Here is a 26,363-nt window from a genome sequence, read left to right as displayed (position 1 = left end):
GTCAGCAACGCGACAACTCTCTTTATGTGGTTTTAACAAAGTGCTGGACACATTCCTAATAGCTTCTACCTCATGGTGACATGATAGTATCACACAGTTGCATCAGCTTGAATGGACACACTCTGGATTTTGTGTGTAACGTCATTTCAAATTTGATATTTCTCCTTTAGATCATTAATTTACTCCTCATCCTCATGCCTGTAGCTTATGAAAAACATTTTTTCAAATTTCACTTTTAAAGATGCTGAACACGAGCCCTTTGTTGAACCAAAATGTCTTTAAGATTACAAACCTTTACACAGAAACCAAAGATTGAAGAGGACACAAATAACTTTATAATAATATTTTTGATCAAGACTTGAGTATAAATGGCTTCAGATGCTAAAGAGGCATCAGCGGAACAACTTTAGTATGAAAAAAAAGACTCTGGTACAAGTTTTTTTGCATTGGCATTGATACGTATAATGTCAGTGACACTGTATTGTGTTGTGTAAAAAGACACTGTGTTCAGTATTCAACTGTGAAACATCTCATGGATTCTTTTAAATCCACAGTACAAGGCAGCATATTTTTAAGTCTTGAGGTCATTAGTAATAAACAGGAGGATCTGCGTCAAACTTGATTTATACTTAGTCACAAAACAGTTTTAAATCTGTCCAACGACAAAAAGTGGGTAGGAAAACTGTCGCTCAACACTTCCTCTTATGCTCCCTGTGGGATTTTCTTGTGTCGTCGACACCATCATGTAGACATTTAATCTTTAACTCTTTATTGGACCAAAACACTTTCCCTGTTCCCTGTGATCTCCTTACCTGACCTTCAAAATCAAATTCAAAATCTTTCTCATCAACGACTTAATCAAATCCATTTATGATCAAAACAAAAATAGCATGGGTATGAAAGTATAAAGAAACAAGCTGACGGCACAGAGTGGCGAGAAGAGCTGAAACTAGCAATTGAGACCAAAATGTGTGCACTGAAGTAGAAGCTCATTTTCCCACGGACTTCCCTTCAAATAGTTATTTTTGCAACCAGTGGAGGCGCTAACCAACACTTTTCAAACTGGTGGACGACTTCCATTATATACGTTCTATGGGCACAACTGTTAAGGTTTTGTTAAATGACATTTATTGAAAGAGTAGAGTGAGGAAGTACATTATTTGAGTTTCCCGCTTCCCCACAAAGTGCCTTAGTCCAGTGTCAGGCGTCTACTTTGCCCCCATGATGTAATGCAGGTCAAACGGTTAATTCAACACAGGCTTCCCATGGGTCCTTGAAATCCTTGAAAGTTTGTGAACTTGATTTAAAAAAAAAAAACATTCTCCAGGCCCTTGAAAGTTTTTGAAAATCGTCTAAATAGACATGGGTCATTGAAAGTTGACATTGAAAGTGTTGTGGACACTGTCCACTGTCTCTCTCCGCCGCTGACGTGAGATTTCATGCAGAACAATGATCATATAGCGTTAAGGACAAAACTCGAGTGTGCAAATCGCTAAAAGTAGACGCCATGAGCAAAGCGGCTCTTGAAAGTTGCCCCTCCCATCATCGGCACATTCAGTCCTTGAGTTTGAGGGAATTGTTCCTGGAAAGTCTTTGAATTTGATGTCAACCAAGGTGTGGGAACCCTGTAGCTAGCTGTGTCTTAACTTGACGCACAAATGCTCTGCCATGTTGCTTAAAAGTCCATAAGATGAGGAAGTGAAGTAGAGAAGAACAGAAAGAAGAGCAGACTCCTGCTGTGAGGCTGCAGTACCACTGATCTAGAAGGAGGGAGACAGAGAGCAGGGCTGTGGCTAAACCAGCTTTGTGTTGCTTCTATACGTGTTAGTTGTGTTCTGATACCGACGCGTTTACATTAATGTCCTGTACAGACACTGTTCAACAGCAAAGCCCGTGGACTTCGGTCGCCCCCCCACCAGAGCGAACAAGTCTGTCTGGACACGCTTTAGTGGGGGCCAAAGCAGGTGGACGTCAACGTCGCTTATCCACAGGACGTTCGGTACAAGAGCGTTTACGTTAATATTCTATCTCGCTTTTTTACTTATCCAGACATACATACGGTTTCTGACAACGTTCCCTCCTAAATGTTACACAGTGGATCTTAAACTACATTGATAATTGAACGTGCAGGCAACACTTGAATCAACACATGTATTGTTACATGGGAAACAATTGAGACCGTTTTCATGGTGGCTTAACATTGTGGAGAAATGAATTCCTTCACGACTCACTGAGCAGATCATTCTTTTGTTAAACACAGACAACCAAGACTGTTCTGAATGTATGTCAATGCCAGCTCCTTCAATGAAATAAAGTCTGACTGACTGACACTTCCTGTTTCCTCCATGTATACCATTATGGATTTTATTTTATTTATTATCTCATTATTAATCTAGTTTTTCCAATGATTGGACAGTTTGTTCCGAGCAGTTCACGTAAGTCTCAGTGTCTTCTGTCTCCTCCTGTAATCCCAGACAGAGCCGGACCATCTGTTACACGACTCTGTTGCTGTATTTGTAGTAGATCGATGCTGTTGTGCTTATTCTGTCTAACGTGTAGTAGGTGTGAGGGAAATTCATTGTCCTTGGTCTGTAGCATTATGAAATATTATTTATTATAAACACAGAGTCATTGTTGGTTAGTTAGTCCAGTAGTTGGAGGAATATAAATACAACACAGACAGCTGTTGTGTTGTATTTATGATGGTAGAACATTAAAGGTTGTCTGGCTATTTACCTTTTTTGAGAGTTATAATCACAGGAAACCCCAACCAAATAGCCTGTGATTCTTTTTCTTTTTACAAAGAAATGGTTTACTGTTATGCTGTTAGTGTCAGTAACCAAAAAATAGCTAAAACGTGAAGCCTTTAGACCAGCGGTTCTCAAACTTTTCATACCAAGTTCCACCAGAGAAAAGTCGGCTGCAGACTTTTCACAGGAGGCAGATTTATTCCTTGTCATCGTCCTCTTCCACTTCATATAGTCTGATCACATACCCTGGAATCTAAATTAGAACAGTAGTTCTGATTTTCCTCTGTACAACTGGTGGTACACATACCACAGTCTGAGAACCATGTGTGTAGACAACTGTACTCATTCTTAGTCTAACGTTTCTTACATTACAGAATTTCTTTGCTTGTGATAAGCACAACATTTGGCCAGTTTTGGCTAGTTATTGTCCCTTTTTTTGAGTTTTAAGGCACAACACAACAGTCTTTCAGTGGCTGCAGATTAACAAGAATGCGTATGAGACAAAAATGTCATAGTTTAGTATGTCGTCCAAAATGAGACAAAAATTTCAAAGTTTAGATGTCGTCCAAAATTTGACAAAAATGTCTTACTTAAGTTTGTTGTCCAAAAAGTCCCAGTTTAGTATGTTGTCCAAAAAGTCACTAAAATTTCATAGTTTAGTATGTCGTCCAAAATTTGACAAAAATTTCATAGTTTAGTATGTTTTGACAAAAAGTCAGTTTAGTATGTCAAAAGTCACAGTTTAGTATGTCAAAATTTGACAAAAATGTCATAATTTAGTTTGTAGTCCAAAAAGTCACAGTTTAGTATGTCGTCCAAAACGTCACTAAAATTTGATGGTTTAGATGTCGTCCAAAATTTGACAAAAATGTCATAGTTTAGTTTTCTAGTACATTTAATGTTATAAATTAAGATGGATCAACACAGACTCCAGCGTGTGACAAATCTGGGGCTGAGAGACAACCATGAACAGATGAAAGAAATGTGGTTATGCTGTGACATGAAATAGTGTTTGTGACATGAAGATGATGATGATGATGCAGTTGCCTCTTGGGTTTTTTGGGCTGTTGGCAAACCTTCATTACTGCCACGTGGACAGCTTCTGCAGCTGGTGCGCAAGGATGTCGAGGATAGTCTCCATTGTGAAGGACACACAAATGTATCCTTCAAAAAAGGGCAAATGTCGGCTGCATGAAAAGGAGTCTGCAATTTGTGTGGCAATTGGGACCGCCCATGGGATCAAGTCCACACTTCACAGGATCCAGACCCTGATGGCTCACAACGGTCTTACCCATATGTTACACTAGGCTATCTTGGTTGTGTTAAATGTATTGGTGAAGTTGCCTGTTCTTCGAAGTAATTACAACATCCAATTTTACAAAAAGTCATCACATTTATTTCAATCATCATACATGATCACCATATATTATAACTAACCACTTTTGATTTCCACATCACATGTTTCTCATGCATCACCTGATGTCCACAGATGTACATCTCTCTAGCCTCTGGGTAAAATCCAACACGCCATGAAGGAAAAGACAATTGTGCTACAGTATGTAGACATGGCTTTGGCCAGTTCTGGCTCCTCTGGAAGTTTGTCTTTGTCTCTCTTGTCTGTCTCAAAGAAAGAGAGTCTGTGAATCCAATTTGTAAAACGCAGTCCGGGGATTTTCTGTGCCGGTCCGAGCTGTGGCCAGTGATGCACTCCACACAGACCCCTGCGTCCTCTAGCCGATGGTGACACCAAAACCACACTGGAACTTGTTCTTGCGGTGGTTAAGGAACGCGCCGAGGGCCAGTGTGAGTGGCAATGGCAACAGTTTCTTTTCAAGGGTCGCACCTACCACCCAATTACTGTCAACCGTACCTGTGGAGAGACAAAGGTTAAGGAGATCCAAATCACTTGTCAAAAGGATAGTTCAAGTTTTTTTTTGAAGTGTTGTTTGTCATTTCTAGCTCAGTTTGGTATCAGGGACGTCATGGACGACATGGAGCTCTAGTACAGTTCTAGCAGTGCTCGAGCTGGATAATGGAAAAGCCCCAATGAGTTGGTACCATTTACAACCACCCTTAAGGTACAGTGTGTAAAAGTGTGTTCGCAGGACGTATTGGTGAAGTTTCATGTTGCAGCTGAATATCCTTCTGCTCTCCCTCCCCTTCCAAGTGTGTTGGAGAATCTATGTAGCCTCCAGTTAGCATCAAAACAGCGCACTTACCTTTAAAGAGCAGGTTAGCTTTTGGAAGGTCCAGCTGATAGCCGAAGGATGTCGTGGTGTCTTGCATCCTTGTGTTGGCTTCAAATTCAACTCCTACCTGCAGCTGTAGGAGGAGAAAGGAAGGCAAATGTAAGAATCGGATCCAACACGCTGTATTTTAGACCGTGTTGTTTTCGTCAACGATGACAATGACGCCCCTTTTTTTTCATGACGATAACGAGACGGTGACGAGATGAACATCTCATGTTTGACGACGGAAACATGACGAGACGTGTGTGAGTTTTCGTTGACGGGACGAGAATGGACGTAAATGTCAGTGTGTGGTTTGTCAGACGTTCAGAGCGCACCTCATTTCTGCTTATTGTTCGCGTCATCTGTCAATCAAAACCTAAAAATGACCTGGGCCTTGTTTCGAGGCGATTTACGCTCCTCGCCCTGATGACAGTCTGCTCCGAACGACAGTCGTGCGGGCGAAGCCGCAGCGAGTGCACATGTCCGCGGCCCCGGGAAGCGGCGAGGTCCGGGCGGGGTTTCACTGTAAACCACCTTTGCCCCGAGCCCTTCCAAGCCGATCTAGAGTCGGTCGCGGCGCACCACCGGTGGAAGAAATTTCATGTCAAACTTCTGTGACACTGTTGTATGATGAAGTCGGCATCAAAAAAAACTGTTGAAAATATGGAGGTTAAAGGTTTCTGCCCAAAAGTAATCTTCAATACTTATTGACCTAAAACTAATAAGTGTTTTAGTCCAAAAGACTAAAACAAAGACTAAATCTAGAATGGCTGCCCAAAACAACACTGACTTTAGAGTTTCTGCCATCATTGTTGCACACGTTTCCCATTATTGTTACCTGATCGTTGGCTTTGTGATAGTATGTCGCGTGAGCTCCTGCACCTCCTAATGTCAATGTTGCAACAAAGTTGTCACCTGAATAGAAAATAATGAGAAGCTCATTTGACTTTTTGGATGATTATTGGAGGAGAGCAACATATGTACTGAAGCATCATCAAGTTTTGGAGTGCAATAAGCTGTTTTACCCGTGTATCTGCCCAGAAGGGAGGTGACAGTTCCTTCTTCCCCTGGTCTCCTGTGATAGACGAGTTCACCACCCAGAGCCAGCGCTGGTGTGATAGACTGGAGATAGTGGGTCACCAGAATGCCTGATGGAAAAGTTGTGAAACCTTTAAAAATGTTGATCGGTGTTCGTATCACACAGGTAAGCCACGTGTGGTTAATCAAATAGGAAGAAAACATGGAGACACCAGCCCCCACAACTAAATCTTTGAAATAGTTAGTTAATAGTTATTTGCTCTCTTGTTTGCTGCACAATTAACCCAACACTTTACCCAGAGTTCAATGTTTTCCACAGTGTATTTCAGCTCTAAGTCTTTACATTTATACTTGAATGTTAAAGGACATTGGCGAGTTATCGTCAAACTTAAAAATAAAACATATGCCTATATCGTCCACCCCTTTTTTCAACTCATCATACCAGATCCAACCAGTACGTCTGGATTTCCGAGCGTCACAGTGGAGGTGAAGTCTGCACCACGATATTCCATGTCACACTGCCAGTTAACAAACTTGTGCTGCTGAGTCTAAAACACACACACACACACACAAACACACAAGTCAAACGTCAGAGATCTAAATGACAAGATTAGTGAAAATGGTCCGAGGATGACCTCATCTACAACTTTCTTCCACCAACATATTCACATGTTCTTCTATTAAAACATCTAAACCTACAACTAAAAAATGCAACATGCTTGTGAAGACCTATCAGCATCTTTTTCAGGTATCTCATCCCCGCTCTATGACCTGAGTGACCTCACTTACTAAATAAAGAGAGAAATCACGTACAGTCCCCACTGCCCTTGACATTGCGAAGAAAACAATCCTCATAAATTGGAAATCTAATCTCGCTCTCTAATTAACAGGTTTCATACAGGTTCTTGAAATCATTAAAAATGCCTGAATTATAATGTTGTGTTTGAAAGTGTTTGAAACACCGACTGCATTTTCCGCCCCAACAAAAACAGCTCATTGGCTTATTATTAGATGGAGGAATAAAATAAGTCAAAAAACAAAATGTGGTACCTGGATTGCTATTTTGGAGCGCACAGCACTCGTGAGCTGGTGGATGACCTGGGCATTGAGACTGCCAGTGTTGTCCATGTCTCCGACCATGACTGGGAAAGACTAGAGGGAACAAAGTACACCACTGTGAGTTTGAAGGTGAAGGATTACATTTAAATCTCTGCAGAGTACTGAGGCTTAGTTTGATTATAGCATGCCTTGTGTTTTTGTGTCAGTGTAAATATTGTGTATGCTTCAGGGTTTTACACAATTTAAGACACAATTTCATCATTACTGGCATTAGAATGTAGAGCTGAAACAATTAATCGATTATTCATCGGTATTCACAACTATTTTGATAATCGATTCATCAGTTGAAAGATTTTTTCATGAGTAAAACAAGATTTTCGATTGTTTCAGCTTCTTAAATGTGAGTATTTTCTTCATTTCTTTGCTCTGGATAACAAAGAAATCATTGAAAGTGAATCATTTTGGTTTGTGGACAAAACAAAACATTTGCAGGTTTGACGAACATCACTCAACATTTTTTAAGGTTTTCTGATATTTTATGGACCAAACGATTCATCGAGAAAATAATAGACAGATTAATCTATTATGAAAATAATCATTAGATGCAGCTCTTTTAGAATGTACCATGTACAAGGTTTATTTCTTTATTACCTCTGTGATAGCAGCTCTTTTTTAGTCCATAAAATGTCAGAAAATATTGATTGCTTCAAGCTTGAAATACATGTTTTAAAAGCACACAAACTGTGTAATCGATCATCAAAATAGTTGATGATTACTTTGATAATTGATTCATCTGTTGATTCTTTTTTTAATGAATTGTTCGGTCAAACAATCCGAAACCTGGAAATGATGATATTCTCAAATGTCTTAATTTGTCCACATATCAAATAAGTAATATTTTATGCTTGCTTTGTTTTATGGAGCAGCAAATATTCACGTATAAAAAGCTGAAAAAAAATCAGAACTTGTTTTCATTATCAAAAAAATCCCAAACTTCAAGCCAAAGAATGGATCATCAAAACAATTGATGATTCATTTAGTAATCAATTAATCGAGTAATCATTGCAAGGCAAGTTTATTTGTACAGCACTATTCATACACAGGGCAACTCAAAGTACAGCTCCTTGTTTAATATAAGCTGCGCTTATGTTCCGATTGTGCTATTGTGGTCAATGCTTATTTGCCCTGATTACAGGCATGTGTGACGGAAATGAACCTTAATACAAATATATCGACGTATTCAGGGATGGGGTTGTTGGAAAACTATTCATTACCTCTGCTGGTCCAGTCTGTTTGCTGCCAACGTATGTGGAACCAAATCGATAACCAGATTCACCCTGGGTACTGAGGGTGATGGTATGGCTGACTTGGAAGTGGTTACTGAGGCCCTTGTTGACCAATAGCCTCACCCCTTCCATCTGCAGAGGGAACACCTCTAAAGCAGGAAAAAAAACAGCCATTTTACTCAACAGTAGAGTTGTTCTGATTCCGATACCAGTATCGGAAATGCCTCCAATACTTTTTTTTTTTACACACCAGTATTGGAATCCATATAGGGAGGAAAAAAATTAGGGATGTCCCTAATTTTTCACTTCCGACACGATACCGATATTGATCCGATACGATATCAGCAAGAATCATACATACTTTAAGGACTTATTTTGTAGTGTGGAATGTTAGAATAGGCTTGATCAAGTGATATTACTGATAAAAACTGGCCCATTTATTATTAATCAATGGTTACATCCATTTCAACCTTCAACATAAGAATATTGGATTTTTTTCCATGTTAATTTCATACAGTCTATGGTTAATTTCATCAGGAGCCGTGTTTCACAGGTAACAGCGTGTCTTCAGAGAACACGTCCCTTGTTTTCACTATTTTGGATTAGCCCAACCCACACAGGGTAAGTGACTCATCCCGCAGGTAAACACGGAGCCCGAGGACCGGCCCCGCAGACGTACTTAACTCCGTGTGTGGAGCTTCAGGGCACATTTAAAACACACAAAGCTCTTGGCATTTGGGGTATAATTAACAAAGGGAGGCTGTTGAAAGTCGACAGGTGGCGCTGGTTTAGGAAATAATGTTTTAGCAGCTCGCCTCAGAATGAGGTAGCGCGGTGCTAATGGCTAAATCACGCTCACTGTGCGGCTTCGTAACCTCTGATTTCTGAGATTAAAGAAAAATGTTTAACCTCTGAAATAGCAGTAGCACACACGCAGGCACTGCTGGAGCAGAATGGACTGTTGTATCGGAGCGCTGATATAAGAGATTTTAGAGGCTGTCCGATATAATCCGATATGCGTTTTTTATGCGGACCAATATCTGATATCAATATCGGATCGGGACATCCCTAAAGAAAAATGGTATCCGAACATCTCTACACAACAGTAGAGGATCATTTTACACTGACACTTCAAATTTAAAATCTGAACATATGTGAAGCTAAGTTATTCTCTGCTAGATGTCACAATAAAAAAAGCAGATTTTCTAACCTTTACATTTGCGGTGGCACTCCTCATATGTCCCTGGGTTCGGAAGTGAGGAATCTGCATCTGATGTTTGCTGGTCCGATCCAGGTTTTGGAGGGACGGAAGACACGGAGGGCATGGTGAACCCTGGAGGGACCGACACCAGTCCTGGGACCCCTGGACTACCTCCAGCTGCAGCTGGGGCTGGACTGGGGGAGGCGGCTGCCAACACACTCCCCATACTCTGATATAATAACATAATAAGAACAACATAGTAGATTAATACATTTATTTAACTAGTTCAAGTGATGCATCATGAGCATGGCGCATTGCCTTGCGTATCCTCTCCTAACACTAGCACAACTGTCTTTAGGCATGTGGGAGCGGCCAGTGAAGTGATGCATCCGTCACATTCTATTGACATCTCTTGCATTTCTTATACGAACAATGTCAATGATGGCACTGTGCCCAACCGCCATGTTTGAAGCCCGCAAGCAAACTTAAAAACTAGAAACGTATGATTTGGCTGGTTTGACGGCTTTGCTGCAGTAGAAAATGGCAGGGCAAGATGGCGAGGTACATACAAAAGCTAGCAATTTAAGTTTTAAAGCAATTTTACACCCATACAAACACACATTGGCGTAGAAATTCAGTCATGTTTCGCTACTACCTTTTCTTTGTAGAAAGTCATAAGGGGGTGCATATTCTGTAATTTTTCACTACTACCTTTTGAAAGTCATCAAAGGACTTTGAAAGAGTTTGATAGAGAGTGCCTTATAAACCAAACCCGCTAATGTCTTGTTTTGTACACAGTTTTAATAATTTCTTTGTTAAATAGAGGAAAAAGAAGGCTAATAAAGCTGAACAAATTCAGAAAGCTTGTTTCTTGATTAATCAAGTAATCACACGAATATAGATTAATTGATCATATCCATTGCTGCCCCCATCCTCTAGAAAACCCTTGATCTGCCAACAGTTATGAAATCCCCCCTCATTAAAAATCACCATCTTAAATGGGCTTTTAATCAGTGATTCTGCAGCCCTTCTTCTCCTTTTGAAATTATAACAGTTTAGCTATTTTTTTTCTATTTCATACCAAATGTTGTTTTTCCTTCCTAATAATCAGTGATGGCCGATTATTATTATACCAATAAATTGCACAAGGCAGTAATGCAACTGAAAAAAGATCAACCTTACTCATTACTGTTAGTTAATAAGTTAATTTCTTTGTTATTACCTAATCAATGTCTTTAATATGTAGTCCATGCACTGCAGTCCAGACCAAAATGAAGATTGGAGAGACACACTATTTATTTATACTTGGTGCAAGTGTATATTCATTCCAGCAATTACATCAATTCTGCCAGAGCAGGGTGCACACGGACTACAGCTAATGATCACAAGTTCTGTGATCATTAGCATTGGAATTATGTGGCTGAATATTAGTTTTAATATTATTATAATATAGTCTTATACATTAGCAAGCTTATACAACATGTGTATGCAACGCCCATGCATGTCTTGTATAATACTGGTGTAATGGACCATTTATATTTATATCAGGACCCCAGGGTTAAAAGCAACAGGTTTAAATTCTCCTTTGACCCTGGTGCAATAAATGGACTTAAGTCTCAACTTGAACAGTGACTTAAACAAATACTGTTTGTTTTTTTATTCTAGTTATTCCTTTGATGCTGTCTTGCTGGCCTACTGCAAATCAATGTTCACCTTGAGGGACAATGAACTGAGATAAACTGATTTCTTTTTTTCTCTGCCATAATATCAGTCAAAGTATAGTCTTACGTTTCTTGGGTGTTTTATATTATTTATCTTTAGTAAAAACTATTTTTCTTGGAGTAAACACTACATACATAGAATGCACTAACATTTTCTTTATTATATAAATGCACTGCAAATCACAGCTAAAGGCTACTGACTGTGCAACTGAAGAAACATGATGAAACCTGACTCGGTTCTCACACAGTGGAGCTGAAACACCTGGGCACACCTGACACCTGCTGAGCTAACGTCAATAACCTGGCAGCAGGCATAAACACATACAGTACACTGACTGCTTAAAGCTAAGGCCCGAACTGTGCTGACTGGTGAGTCAATTAATGTCACGGCAAAACATGTGGTCGTAACGAAATATAAAAGTGTAACTTCGGGTCTGCGACAGAGTCCACGTACAGAGATTAGTCTTCAGCGGTAACAGTATTTATCCCGAGAAGGCTAATGCGAGCTAGCATGGTTGGTTGCCTGGTGAGCTAACTAGCTGACTGCTAGGTAGCCATGTGGAGTCGACCACGAGATCCTTTAAGCAACACATGAAAGACAAGGTAGTTTGGGAACCCAGTGGTTTGCACGTCATTTCCACCAATCATCATCTTTTCATTAAAGCCCTCGAGTAATTTTACGGTTGAAATACTCACGCTAACGATGTGGGGTCTCGTTGAACACCGGTAAAGTTCACGACAGCGTCCGTGACCGTAGTTGACAAGTTCCTGCCCATTTCCAGTGTTTTGCGTTCCGATTGGCTCATGTGTATGTCAGGTCGACTGCTATTGGGTGAAATGCAAGTGGGACAGCCCACTTCTGGTGACGTAGCGCGTTTTTCATTGGGCTCAACATTCGTTTCGTTCAGTCTCCAACTGAATGACATTCCAAGGGTACACCAAACCTGTAATGTCTTTATTTACTTTTAACAAGACACAGTAAATACAATGTCTACGCATATAAAACACGAAAGAAAATCCAAAATAAATGTGTGGGCAAAAAAAGACAAAACAAAATAACACCATTATAATTTTAATATTCTTTGATTCTTTAAATGTTTACTTTACTTATTTCCATTCATTTTTGTAGTTATAGTTTATAGTATCTGTGTCCCTTTAGTCAGCTGCTTATTTTTTTCTTACTTTTTACTTTTAGCTAAGCACTCTGAATTGCCTAATGCACAAGAAAACTACAACCATTCATTTATTTTATTGTGCTTTTGTATGCTGCCCTATCTACACCAAAACAATAGAATTGACTGCTTTTTTATAAGTCTTCCTGTTTCCTGTGAATATTATGAGAGTGTTTCAGAGAGGCATTTCAGTAGTGTGTTTGTCCAAACCAAATAGATTTAGTTAACTGTCAACCAGAATATATTCCCATGTAAAAAAAATGATCAATTTAGAAAACAATTCTCAAAGTGATTAACTGATTATGGAAATAGTTTGCAATTAATTAAATAATTGACAACAGATGCAGCCCTAATAGTCTTACCCTTCTTTAAACCTTTTTCTTGTAATGTCAACGTGAGGGTTGGTCACTCCTTCTATGCCTGATTTTTATTTTATTTTATTATTTTATTTTTGTTGGTTGGTGTGTTCGAGTTAGTGAGGATGGATTCTACATCTTTGATCAAGACCACAATATAAAAAAATCTCAAAGGATTCAAACAACTTCCTCTGTTCACCACATTGCCAGCATCATATCAAAGCAGAGACTGATGATTCTGGTAAAAGTGACTTTTATTGCCCCAAATATGATCACAATAAAAAAGACAGGCAGTGGTGACAGAAGGGTTATTGGCTGATCTATCGAGATTAGAGCGCAAAAATATACATTCATTCATCGTCTACCACTTTATCCTCCACATGAGGCTGCTGGTGCCAATCTCAGCTGACATAAGGCGAAAGGTGGAGAACACCCTGGACAGGTCGTCAGTCCATCACAGGGCCAACATACAGAGATGAACAACCATTCACTCACACACGCCACCACCACTACTCTTCTATCCTTTACCTCTCATTTGTCCTTCACCTATCCTCTCTCCTCATTGAGTCTGGTTCTGTCAGTTTCCTTCCTGTTAAAAGAGAGTTGTTGTTTTTTTCTCAGACTCTGGGAACAGCGGCGGTTGGTACCCGTGGGCAGCTTGAAAAGTCGACAGACCGATGGGCATGCCCATACTCTACCCAGGTGAGGTGCTCGCTCCAGGTTGCAGAGGAGAGACTGACAGAGGCTCCCAGCAGGGCGCAGAATTCCTGCCAGAACCGCGATGGGGATGAAGTGGACCATCTTGGAAAAACAGTTTGAGCTTCTGAAGTCCAGGAGGCACTACTGTGTCCCCTTTGTTTTCAACAAATCCTTTGTCCCAAACGTCATCAGCATTATTTCAACAAAATGACCAACCAAACATTTTAAATGTATTGTTATTTGAGATAATAAAGATTAGACAATAAAGATAGAAATTATATAATTGCAACTTTTGGCATATTTTTAGCTCTACTTGCCTCGCCTCAGCACAGCACGACGTGATGCGGTACGGTTTAGGTTGCATCTGCACTACATAAAAAGTACCTAATCAACATGGGCGGAGTCTTCACTTCACGGCGGCGTGAAACTGCGGTGACTTTGTGACAAACACACACAAACGAGTGACTAGTGACTTGTAAAGCAGTTGTTTTCAGTGTAACTGAATCTAATCACTAGAAACAGTTAATATTTGTTCAGTAGTTCCTCCATGACCGGAGTACAGGCTCCGTCTGACACAGACACTGGACTGAAAATGTTACATATTGAGATTTTAGACATTTCTCCGGTAATTGTCAGGGATTAACACACAGTTTTAGGATTGTTAAGTAGTTTTAACTGATCTACAGTCCGGCGCTGTTTGGCTTGATTTCTGTGTCAGACGTCTCTTCCTGTGACGGCACTCAGTCAGTGGCCAGCAGTCTGAGCAATGATCGCATAATACCTACTGGTACCAAGTACTATGCAAGTGGAAATGCTACTTAAGCCGCGCCGTGGTGAGTAGAGCTGGTGGAAATACGCCATTTGAATCTTATAATTATGAGTTACTATTTCATAATTGTGTTTTCCTGTAAATCACAATTAAAAGATTAACAATGGCACCGAAAAGGGAAAGTGACACCCAGTGGAAACAAAAATAGGCAGTCAAACCTGAGTGTCTGCAGTCTTAGGCTGCAAGTACTCGCTTTTACCCAACACTCCCAAAATAATGCAGGCTGATTGACTTTAAAGAGACCCGTATATGGGGAGACGTCACTTTACACAGTTCACTGTCTTGTAATCTAATATACTATATATTTTTATTTTAAGTGATGGAAACAAAAACAAACAAGTAAAGTAAAATCTGTTTGACTGTAAATCGCATCACTGTCTAACAGGTTGCTTTGACAGAGAAGATATCAGTAGAAATGCAACAGATATATCACTAAAAGTGTCATATCTCCTCCCCCTCTCATATGGCACAATAGTAAGAGTGACCATTCAAACACACCCAAACACACACTATATATATATATATACAATTTAAAAAATATAATGTATCTATGAATAACCAGGCCAGAATGTTTAAATGTGTGTAATTGTATTACAGTTTCCATATTCCATACACTTTCCAGAGGAAAGAAAAACCATAACCATATTGCATAAAATCCTATATCATGTCAACATTTTGTCATACATTTTATCATAATTAATAATAGAAGTATGATCCCACCACTTATTATTGCACCATACACAAATGTTCATGAATATACATATACATATCCCTGAGACCAGTATCTTTCCTCTGTTGTGTATATAGGAGGTGAAGCACATCATCTCATCATAAGCATCAGTGCTAGCAGGATGGTGAGGACAGGAGAGGCCACCACAGTGGGAGAAAAGCTAAAAATGCTACAACAAAAGGAAAACATTTGGTCAATTGAATTGGTATTTTGTGAGCTTTTGACCACAGACATTCATAAAAAAATTCCTCTAAGAACACTTGCATTGACTTCCATTCATTTGAATAGCCTAAACAAAGCATTATCCCTGACCAGGTAATGCCTAACTTTAAACTCAACCTAGGATTTAAATCTCAGCCTTAAACTTAACCAGATCCTCAGAAATAAGGTTCTGCCTCAATAGGACAAGGCTTTCTTTTTCTGACCAGTGTGAATGTGTGTAACTGGCACACAAATTACTCCAGTGAGGTCAAATAACTTGGCAATGCATGCAGGTTTTGACTGGCTTCAGCTCGGGAAACGTATTATGTGGGTGAACATGCAATTTATACTTTCTTTTTTTGGCAGCAATGCTAATACCTGCATTATTTCAAGCACAACACCAGTGCACATTCATGGCCTGTACAGACGCCACAAGAACAGATACATGTGTTATTTTTCTCGAGGTGTTGTGGGAAACACATCTTTTAAACACTAACACTTAAAATACACTGACATTTGCATTATGCTCAAAACTAACCTATAAAAGTTGAAATGAACACTCAAATGGGGAGTCACTGAGACAGATAGCGCCTCATGGGCGTCTTATCTGAAACAGTATAGTAGTAGTAGCACCACGTAAATAGTTGCCCGCTGACAACAACACCATACAAAATAACATTTCATTCAACAATAACAGTTCATAAGGCAGTCCTACAGCTCTGATTCGCTGACATCGTGCCAAGAGTCTGGGGACCCAGTCTGTGCACCAACAAGTGAGACTACGTCTAAACTACAGCTCGTCACCCTCTATTGAACCAATAACACATATAGACTACAATAGATCTTAGTTCTCCCGTATCACATGCTCTTCTGGGATGCACCGCTGCGAGGGTGGTTTCACTTAGGGGCTTCAACAATAAACCTTTTAACAATATAGAAGTTTCCTCCATCTCCATCTCAAAATACGAACACGACAGTGGCAAGAACAAGAACAAAGGTAGTTCTGGCCAGGAAATGTCATACTTCAATCCTCATAGGGAATGATTACATCATCTGAGTTCCGCCCACATGATGTGTCAAGAACAAGCTGCAAGAACTCCAAAAACAAGGGCTGCAAGAACATAATGGCATCATTAATGTCTCACAGCCCTGGGAGGGAGAACTCATTTCTCTGTTCTTGTGGAGTAATGTATAGGCTTTTACCCACAAATGTTTGTTGGGAAACCTTACTTTTTACTGTGCTTGTGACATCTTATGACATTTTATGAAAATTGACACATGGGTTAGCATATCTGTGTTTTATCCACATGGAAACAGCATTGTGGGAGCACTGAAACGCTAATGGGTCGCAGAGTGAGAAAATCTGTCATCATGTGGATGAAGACATTTCCTGGACTGTATGATTGCCAGATAACACTTTGACAGGAAAGGTTGTGACATATCAGTTGTATTTAGTCAAACTGTAGCCATTGCTAACTAGAGTCAACAGCTTTACTACTCGGCTGCTGTTCTAACCAATTTCACAAGTGTAAAATGTGCGAGTAAATCCAAATACCTGTCATCAGTTGTTGGTTGTTTGGTGGGTAAAATCCTGTGAAAGACATATCATTATATAACAATTCGACATTTGTCTTTCAACTTCAACTGCTTCAAAATGAGAAGTTGTCTGAGTTAATTGACATAATGTTTTACCGTGATGAGCATGAGCCATAATCCACACCCCTAGGAGGATAAGTAATTTTCATTGGTGTCCAAGGATTACAAGGTAGCTTGCTTCCATTGACTAGAGGAGTGATATCTACAACAAAGAAAGTTTCAATATAATTGTGCAACTAAACTCATGGTGCTTTTCCATCATACATTTCTAGCACTACTTGGCTCTACTCGACTCTACATGGTTTGGTATCAGGCACATTGTATCATCATTATATCTATATCATTAAAACTAAAGGTTGGAGATTAAAGCATGTTTTGGGGATTTTAAGCATCATTTGGTTTGGTCATTGTGTCGGAACTGGAAGATCCATGAGTGCGACGTGCATGATTCTTCCCGTTCCGACACTCTCTTCCAATCTGTGCCTGGCAGTCTGTTGACGTCACATTTTAGTATTGTTTGGAACCTCTTTGGAATTGTCCAGTGTGTAACATTGAGAGTGGCATATTTTTGTGTAAGTGTGCCTTAAAGTTTAAAGTTAGTTTTTATTAATCCCCTTAGGGAAAGTTTTCCTCTGCATTTTGACCCATCCTAGAATTAGGAGCAGTGGCGCCCGGGGAGCATTGGGGGTTGGGTACCTTGCTCAGGGGTACCCCAGCCCTTTTTGGCCGGGTGGGGATTTGAACCGGCGACCCTCCGGTTACAAGTCAAGTTCCCTTTCCCCTTGGCCACAGGCTGCCCAACAGTGAGCCCAACCTTAGAACAGTGTTTCTAAATCTTGATCCTCGGGACCCATTGCCCTGCATGTTTCCCTGCTCCAACAAACCTGACTGAAATTAATGGGACGTTACCAGAGTTTTGCAGAACTTGTTGATGAGCTGACCATTTGAATCAGGTGTGCTGGAGTAGAGAAAGATCTACAACATGCAGGACAGTGGGTCATGAAGACCAGGATTGAGAAACATTGCCATAAAATTAGCCTTTTATATTTATTCTATGCAAGGGCATTACATTATAGATGCTGCGATCTTGCATTCCAAATGGAAAAGCTGGCCAGAGCATACACTTCATGATTTATGAAGGAAGCTTTCCAAACACATGGAGAAGAACAACATTCTCTCTGGTAGACAAAGGCCTCTGTAGTTTGCCAATGTGTTTGGGAAAAGGAGGGATGTGTGTAGGAATCCATTTGTTACAGTTGCAGTCTTACCATGCTGGACATTAAAGGGTTTTGTGACGTAACATTTTAAAAGTAGGTCAACAAAGAAAATCATTTTCAATCAGCTTGCCTTGGAAGCGATAGGCAAACATGGCATTTCCTCCCTTAATGAAGTCTCTGGATATCAGGTTTTCAAAGCTGAGCATGAAAAAGCCATTCACTGGTCCAGCATAAAAAGTCTCATTCTTCTCAGTGGTGATGATGTCGCCAGTCTTGCGAGGATCATCATACCAGACAATCGCTGTCCAGAGAAAATACAGTGGCATATCATGAAGTACACTGACTGTATATTTGAATTAATTGCTAATTGTTCTTTTAAATGTACCTGCAGAAGTGTTGACGTTTGGGTCAGTAGTGAAGGTTAATTCCTTGGACATGTGCAGCTGGAGATCAGGTGTCTGATCCACTATTTGAAGAACCACCTGCCTATATGGGCAAGGCCACTCCAGCTGGTCATCATATTTACCCGACACAAGTTGTATACCCATTCCCACAAACTCGTCATATCCTGCTACTACTATCCTGTAAGCATAGCCCACTTGCGTGTATTGCTTTGGGCCGAATATGAATTGTGCAGTAGTTGTGTTGAAAGTTTTCACAACATCGTTCAATTGCATGACTCCATGTGGACACTCTGTCTCAGACAGATTGATGTCATCGATTGAGAAGCCACCTGAGGAAATCCCTGCGCCTTTAACAATCTCAAATTCCACCTGGAAGTCCTTGGTGGCAGTTAATGTAACATAGTGGAGCCGCCAGTGAAATGTTTGCAAACCTGGAGGAAGGAAATATCACATGTTCATGATTTACCTGAGTCTTTAATGCCAATTACGGAAGATGATACTTATCAACATGGAGTCTAACATTACCGGTGATCTGTCCCATGAGGCGGCGACTTCCTTCTGAGTCCCTTTTACTTTGAAACTCTCTGATCCAAATGTTGAGGTCGTCAGACTCATGTCCACTGTGGTAATAGTAGAACTGGAGACACTTGACATTACACTTCCTGGTGGTGGTCATCCTCTGGGTCTCCAGCAGGGCAGAGTCTCCCATTCTTCCACTTACTGTGCTAGCATGCATGAAGTAACCGTCATCTCGACCTAAGAGGGTGTCCAAAATTCATTTGTCTAATGCTTAGGGGTGTACATCTCTCACTTATAGGATGACTCTATATGCATCCACATATATGGGCTTGGATTAAATTCACAATAGCCCTATTACCTATGGAGGGATTAGATTTGTTTGGTTCAATGTAATTAAATGTTATACAACTCAATTCTTCTTCTATAAAAATCTTACTGTGTACCTTTACCTTTACCTTTAGAATTTATTTTATGACAGATCTAAAGAAATGAGATGACAATTTACCCACTGGTAATTGTGGTTATTACTTGGACAGACATGGACAGAAAACCCATGGTCTAATATAGGAACAACCGTTTTTGAAATTGTGAAGTGCAGTCTCTCAGAAACACTCATGCCCAGGTGCCTCACAGTTGAGAAGCCTTAACTTTTCTTAGCCCAACATTGCAATGTAAAAAAAAAGCCACTCTAAGATTGAGAACAAAATGATTATTAAAATTTGTGACTAATGACGGAATTAAGAGCAAAGTCAGCTGAAAGAATATATACATCTAAAAAGAATTAGAATAATTGTTCTGTGTTCTGTCTGTTAAGGTTCTCAGTTGAAGCTTCTGACCAAAAATACAGAGATGAACAACCATTCACTCTCACACTCCTATGGTCAATTTAGAGTGTCCTATTAACTTACATGTCTTTTAAATTTGTGGGAGAAGACCAGAGAACCTGGAGAAAACCCATGCACACAAGAAGAGAACATGCACACTCCAGATAAAAAAGGCCTGAATTGGGATAGAAATCTGGCAAGCTTCTTGCTGGGAGGCAACAGGGCTAGCCTCAACGTGTGGCCCCACTCCATCTATTTACCCCCTAAAAACCAGACTAGATGATTATTGCTGTATTCCATTTGTACTTGGATCTTAAAATTTCAGAGGTCAGGCCCTGTGAATTCAGAAACTCCGAGAAATGTCACGTCCCCCAAAGTTAGGACTGCCACTTTTACTGTTTTTACACTTCTGCGCAGTAAATCATTTTTAGTACCGTTCAATTATTAACAATAGACATGTTACTACATCAACTGGTATTGCTTTTCTTCAGCAACTTTGCTGGAGGTGACATCACTCCCAGCTCCGAGTTCCGATGTAAATGGAACACAGCATATGACTGGGACGAATGACTTGGAACCTTCACGGACTTTTTTGGTGTTAACTTTGCTTAAACTGTACAGCTTTGGTTGGGGTTTGCTTTCTCCCTGTTAGCTGTTTTGTGTAAACTGCTGTCCTCACCCTCAACTGAACGTATGCTTAGCTGTATTTTTGTGGTAATGTCACAACATGTCCTACATTTATTTAATGCCTTTCTGGCCCTGGTAAAACAATTGTTGTGGCACTATGAAGTTAATTGTTAATCATAACCTAAATTGGTAATTAATTCATGAGACTGAATCAGTGAATTAGCTATCTTTTCTATGATTATAAAATTGATATTTTCATTGCTAATGTTATTAATCTTTGATTGCCAATAACTGATACCAAAGGCCCCTTTTTATGGTCCCTCAACTGATACAGGGTAATGATCCCCCCACAGATATCTAAATGTATTTATTAAATTAAACATGTAGATGACAGAAAAGTTGAAGTTTCTCACCACCACGATGACCAAGGCCTGTGGGTAGATTAGTGTGGTCAGAGTATGGACCGCCCTCTGCACGTGTCACCAACTCCCATTCAACGTCAGAATTTGAACAGTGTTTCATTTGACACATATTCCTCTTGGAGAAGCCACAGTACATCTTAAATGCAAGGGATAAATCTGTAGAGGTGAGTGAAGAAGGGATTTAGGACCACGTATCAGTGCATTTTCAGTCAATCAACCGTAAACAAGTTGTGTGCCGTAACTATAATTCAGACATCTGTTTTGCAGGTAGTGGTTTATTTTTGACGTGCATTATATCATTTTCCCTATCAAGACATTTCTGTTCAATTGTTTAATCACCTGAATGAATGAATGTAATGGTTGGTTGGATTTGGTTTACTAATGAGCTCAGTCTTATTCAATAATAATAATAAAAACTTTAATTTAAAGGTGAAATCTCTAAGAAATGTATTATATTAAAACATACAATACAAATCAGAATTAAGAATTAAGAATATATATAAAATAAATGATCATTTCCAGGCCGCAAACTGTTTCTGTTTCTGTTTGGTGTTTTGGTCTGTTGCACCAATTGGTGACCTTTTTAAATGCTTAAATTATCTGCTGTACACATTTTACACATCATCATGGATAAATGTTTTCCAAATTTTAAAATTTTAACCATACAGTTGATAATGGTCTCATGTGAATCATTTTTATAACAGTTTTTTCTTTACAATATTGTCTAGAAAACCTGTTTCTTGTAAGTGAAACATTGCCAACAATTTATTTTCGGTGTATAACAACATGTTGTGTTTTGTGCATTAAACCAATTAATTATTCATTCAATCAAACAATAAATATTCATTAAAAAGGAATTATACTACTTATGTCCAAGCACTTACTGCATTTGTAGCGGCGGTTCAGCTCCAGAGTATCACTGGGACTCATGTCCCGTCTTTGACCAATCACATCCTCGAAATTTGGATCTTTACTGTTAATGGTAGTCCCATTACCATTGCTGAATGCAAATTTGCCATAATGCATCACTGACCAATAGTCATAAGGGACTCCCATATCAGTATAATCTTCTCCGTTCACTTTGTCAAAATTGTAATCCAAACCTATGTGATGTACAGTAAATCAAATCACACCATTAATTAAATTAAAACAAGAGATCAACATCATACACTAATTATTATTACTATTATTTGGACCCAAACCTTTCACAATGATCACATATTTGACTGACAAATTTTCATCATACCTAATTTTATAGCTATTGTATCTGCTATATTAAATGAACAATCTCCACTTACTTTAGCATCTGCTATACACTTGCAAAAACATGCATATTTTTCTTTTTATATATATAATTAGGAAAATATTCAGGCATTAAGATGAGTTGTTTGTATAGCACTTTTCTTGTCTTGATGACCACTCAAAGCTGCTTTAAACTTCAGTATTGCCATCCACAGCACAGACCACTTAACATCTCATTTTTCATACACGTTCACATGCTGCCAGCAACGGACAGCTCAGTATTCTTGCAAGTTGAACTTGAATTAGAATACTTTTATTGCTGCACTGTTTCTGTGGTAGACCTTTTCTTTTGCATGGTCGAGGTCTCGGACGGGAAATATCCCATTTATAAAAGTATTCCTGCAAGTTCAGATAGTAGCTATGTTTACATGGACTCAAGTAATCAAAATACTTTAAAAGCCTGATTGGAATAAAAATATGTCTTATAAAGATGCCAATCCAAAAACTCTGGTGCGGTCCAGCCCGTTTGGGAAAAAAAATCATTCCAAACGACAGGGCTGATATATGCCGATCGTCACCCAAATTGGGGTTCATATGAACAGTTGAACTGATGTGCTGTGTTTCCATCATAGTATGGTTTGGTTTGGTACAGTGCAGTAGGCTACGGTTTGGAATGGTAAAGCCCTGGGTCATGGTTGCATTTTGACTGGTTGACAAACTTGGATCATGACACCTTTTTCCATGCAAATAAATTATATAATGATATATATATATATATATGTTATATTATGGGAATAATAAAATAGTGCAAATAATTAAACCTGTTAAGATGTTGTCAAAGTCAATGGTCACAAAGTTGTCTCTGTCAAATCTGTTGTGTTCATGATCGAAGCCGAGCGCATGGAGAAACTCGTGTTCAACCGTGGAAATCTCATCACAGAATCGGCCAATGGAGAGCACCTGCTCACCACTCACCTTCCCAACGTATGAGAAACATCTAAAACAGAAAAAAGAACATGCTTTCATAGTTTGGTATTATACTGGTATTATACTGGGAGCCTTTATAGAGAAAGAAAAAACACTTCTGTGCAGAGGCACTTCTCTCTTCTGCTTTTTTTTTACCCCTTTGTGCATTAGCTAACCAAGTTGGACCCCGGCTGGCACATAGTGTCTTGAAAATCCTTAAAACAATACAGAAAATACTTTTCCATTGACTTCAGAGCTTGTTGTCAAAAATCCCTCATTGTCCTCAACGACGTCCACAACCACACCCCATTTTAACACCTAAGCAGGGCCAGTCATGCTCAGAATGGGAGACTGACCAGGATGGAAAGAGTGTAAATGTAACAAAGACCCATCGTGATGAAGAGTGAACTAAAACTTCAACATCAAACCTTTTCTATCGTTCGCACTTCAGTTCTCAACGACCCAAAAAACCAGAAGAGCAGACAGACTACGAGTAGCAAAACATTTTTTTAATCAAAAATTGTAAGGGTAAAAGACACAAACGTAAACAATACATACCCGCCTAACTTTTTGACAATGATGTAATCCTCTTCAGAGTCTCTGAGTTTGAAGTCAATGCATGACTTCAACCGGAACTGCTCAAAGGCATTCAGGATGACTGCTTTAGCATTGATTTCTTCCATTGTTTTATGAAGAAAAACAAGAAGATGACAATGTCAGTATATTGCTCACTCACACTCACTGATGATTCTCTCTAGGTATTTGATCACACAGGAAAAAAAGCATTTACCAAGGCTTTCATCCAACACATAGGCGATAGGGGACGTCCACAGTCTGTTGACATCACTAACAGAACTCCTTAGAAACTTTGACACCATAATATCATCTTTTCCTGAGCACAAGATAAGCAGACCAATAATTAGTGGTCATACAGTAATGGCATCATTATGGATATTGGCATTATATGGAAAAGTTGCTATGTCAAATATAAAGCTGACAAATTTCATGGATTGATATTTTTAGATGTTACCATGGTTTATTTCTAAAATGTCGTCGGTTGTCCATTCTACAAAAAAGAAAAAGAGGTGAGATGAGATGATTCCCGTTAAAGTGAAACTAATCAAGTTAAAATCATTTTTGAAAACCAGTAATAATATTACTCTGGAATGTTGGTGTATTCTGGAAAGAAAGAAAAGAAAAACAGGACACATCACATTGTTGTAAAATGTCATCAGTGGGGAACATTACAACGACTGTGACTACACTAGTTTACATGTAAAAACCTCAAATTAAACATTTGAATTTAGAACATTTAAGTGGTCATAGTTCAACAAGATACTGCACATTTGAAAGTTTGCAATAACAATAAATCATTCATTACTTTTAGGCTGAATGTAGATGAAACTGCCAAGTTCATCACAAGGAAAATGAAGCCTTTCATCCTCGTGGTCCAACCTTAAAACAAGAGATATTATCAGAAACAATTGAAGTGATTCTAAATATTAAAAGTAAAATGGAATAAGTGTACCATATACAATTTATATACTATATACAGATTTTTCATTTCTCTCAATTGTGAATTGTATTTCACGTGGAAGAAGATATGAAAATGACATTGATGCTTACCGTCTGTCACAGGGACTGTCCGGTTTCTGAGCAACAATGAGAGCGTTTGTCTGTCACTGGCTGAGTTATACGCAGTGACGACAACACGTTTTCATAACAGAAACAGGTTTTGCATTGCAAAGCATCGCTGCTGTCAAGACAAAAATCTGTCATGTAACCTACCGGCTAGTCAGGCTTCTCAGATTTTTTTTGATAGGATTAGGTTTAGTACATCTTTTGTAAAAACACAAAAGATAGGTCTATGGCGCTCAACACGTTCGCTGCCTCTTCTAGAATAAGAATGACACACAACAAAAGGTGATGAAGAATTTAACCTCTGCACTGAACCAATCCATTTTACACACCAGGAGAGGATCCTAGATTCTGGGGGGCCTCGGGCAAAATGGCCTCAGCTGTACAAGGAAGGAATTAAAAAATGTATATACTGTATATATCCAGATGTACGACAATAAATAATCAGTTCAAATGAGAAATTCTGTGCAAGCGTGTGCAAAAAAATGACATTAAATTAGCATAGAACCTGGGTAAAGTACAGAGTTTGTGCATAGTACGGAATGAATTATGGTTATGCAACAGGTGGTCCACGTGTTCCTCTGTCAGACAGAGCAGATGCGTTGAACAGTCTGTATAATTTATATCTGTCTCAACCGATTTTGAAACATAAAATCCTTTTCATTTATAGCACGGTAGACATGCTTCACATTAAAATTGAGATTTTCACATTTATCTGTCAATGTTAAAATAGGTTGAGTACTCATCGATACAGGAGTAAGGAGTACAGGAGTATGCACCTGCATCAAAGAAACGATGTCACGTCTTTGTCAGATGAGGAGGTGGTGTTGGACATGCAGGTTTTGAAACACAGGTATTTCCACAGTCTTTGTCACAGTCACCCATGACTCGCACATTCGTTTGTACGTTGTGTTTTTTTTTTTTCTTCACATGTTGATCGTTTTGTTATATCACGTTACCTGTTCAGACACGATTCACTACATGAATTAACTGTGGTACACTAAATTAAAAATCAGTTACTTTACATATAAAAGTTACCATTACCAGTTGTGATGAGTTACAAAGCTTTTTGTTTGAGTCTATTCCAGATCACCATCAGTGCCTCATTTAGAGATGAAATGGGCTGTGGACACGTGCAAATAATCAAACAATCAGGAGACGAGCGATTCATCATGTGATGACTGGAAGCATGACAAACAAAGGGAACAGTTACAAAGGTCGACGTGTGCTGTAAAAACTAACACTAAAAGCTCCTGGAAATTCTGATTGATTTGACTTGACTCTAGTACACTAAAAACCTACTCAATTACACTAACGCAAGTAACACTAGTCCAGTTGTACCACCTCTGGAGGTACACTGCATATGGTACACTGGTTGTTCGTCTCCATAAGTTGGTCCTGTGATGGACTGGTGACCTGTCCAGGGTGTAGCTCGCATTTCACCACGTCACCTGTGATTCGCGGAGGACGGAAAGTGCCACAATTAAATAAATAAATACAATAATTAAATTATTACTTAAATGTGTCATTAATTAATTAAAATACCAATTTATTTAATGTAAAAAAATTATTATTTCATGTTCCTATGTTGCAGTGCATCATTCATTTATTTTATCTGTTACTGTACGAGCCGGT

The 26,363-nt window shown here is 39.2% G+C and overlaps 2 protein-coding genes across 2 annotated transcripts; both read right to left on the bottom strand.

Annotated features, from left to right (window-relative positions):
- Positions 1–4,123: 4,123 nt before the first annotated feature.
- On the bottom strand, positions 4,124–12,053 carry tomm40 (translocase of outer mitochondrial membrane 40 homolog (yeast)). Its single transcript, XM_044014871.1, has 9 exons — positions 11,983–12,053; positions 9,575–9,794; positions 8,353–8,513; positions 7,070–7,171; positions 6,462–6,567; positions 6,007–6,129; positions 5,820–5,896; positions 4,970–5,072; positions 4,124–4,620 (listed from the first exon to the last, which is right to left on the bottom strand). The coding sequence occupies exons 2-9, from the start codon at positions 9,789–9,791 to the stop codon at positions 4,481–4,483; spliced, it is 1,029 nt and encodes a 342-aa protein (XP_043870806.1). The 5' UTR covers positions 9,792–9,794; positions 11,983–12,053; the 3' UTR covers positions 4,124–4,480.
- A 2,856-nt stretch (positions 12,054–14,909) lies between these two features.
- Positions 14,910–24,762, bottom strand: LOC122759880 (meprin A subunit beta-like). Its single transcript, XM_044014865.1, has 15 exons — positions 24,717–24,762; positions 24,472–24,545; positions 24,251–24,269; positions 24,121–24,156; positions 23,881–23,982; positions 23,649–23,766; positions 22,946–23,121; positions 21,767–21,985; positions 20,877–21,038; positions 19,016–19,246; positions 18,472–18,921; positions 18,217–18,387; positions 16,966–17,071; positions 16,829–16,864; positions 14,910–15,241 (listed from the first exon to the last, which is right to left on the bottom strand). Exons 2-15 carry the CDS (start codon positions 24,529–24,531, stop codon positions 15,163–15,165), a joined length of 1,965 nt encoding a protein of 654 aa, XP_043870800.1. The 5' UTR covers positions 24,532–24,545; positions 24,717–24,762; the 3' UTR covers positions 14,910–15,162.
- Positions 24,763–26,363: the final 1,601 nt, after the last annotated feature.

Source organism: Solea senegalensis, unplaced genomic scaffold, assembly GCF_019176455.1.
Source record: "Solea senegalensis isolate Sse05_10M unplaced genomic scaffold, IFAPA_SoseM_1 scf7180000012564, whole genome shotgun sequence".
NCBI lineage: Eukaryota > Metazoa > Chordata > Actinopteri > Pleuronectiformes > Soleidae > Solea > Solea senegalensis.
Note: the sequence above shows the minus strand (reverse complement) of the source record. Positions and strands in the feature narration are given on the sequence as shown.

Excerpts from the sequence above, each read along its gene's own strand:
- LOC122759880 (XM_044014865.1), bottom strand. The coding sequence starts at position 24,531 with ATGAAAGGCTTCATTTTCCTTGTGATGAACTTGGCAGTTTCATCTACA. Across the intron at positions 21,986-22,945 it reads CTTTGACAACATCTTAACAG|GTTTGGATTACAATTTTGAC; the intron begins GTTTAATTATTT and ends TACATCACATAG. Across the intron at positions 15,242-16,828 it reads CAACCAACAACTGATGACAG|CATTTTTAGCTTTTCTCCCA; the intron begins GTATTTGGATTT and ends CTTTTGTTGTAG.
- tomm40 (XM_044014871.1), bottom strand. The coding sequence starts at position 9,791 with ATGGGGAGTGTGTTGGCAGCCGCCTCCCCCAGTCCAGCCCCAGCTGCA. Across the intron at positions 5,897-6,006 it reads CCTTCTGGGCAGATACACGG|GTGACAACTTTGTTGCAACA; the intron begins GTAAAACAGCTT and ends TTTTCTATTCAG. Across the intron at positions 5,073-5,819 it reads ATCACAAAGCCAACGATCAG|CTGCAGGTAGGAGTTGAATT; the intron begins GTAACAATAATG and ends CTCCTCCTACAG.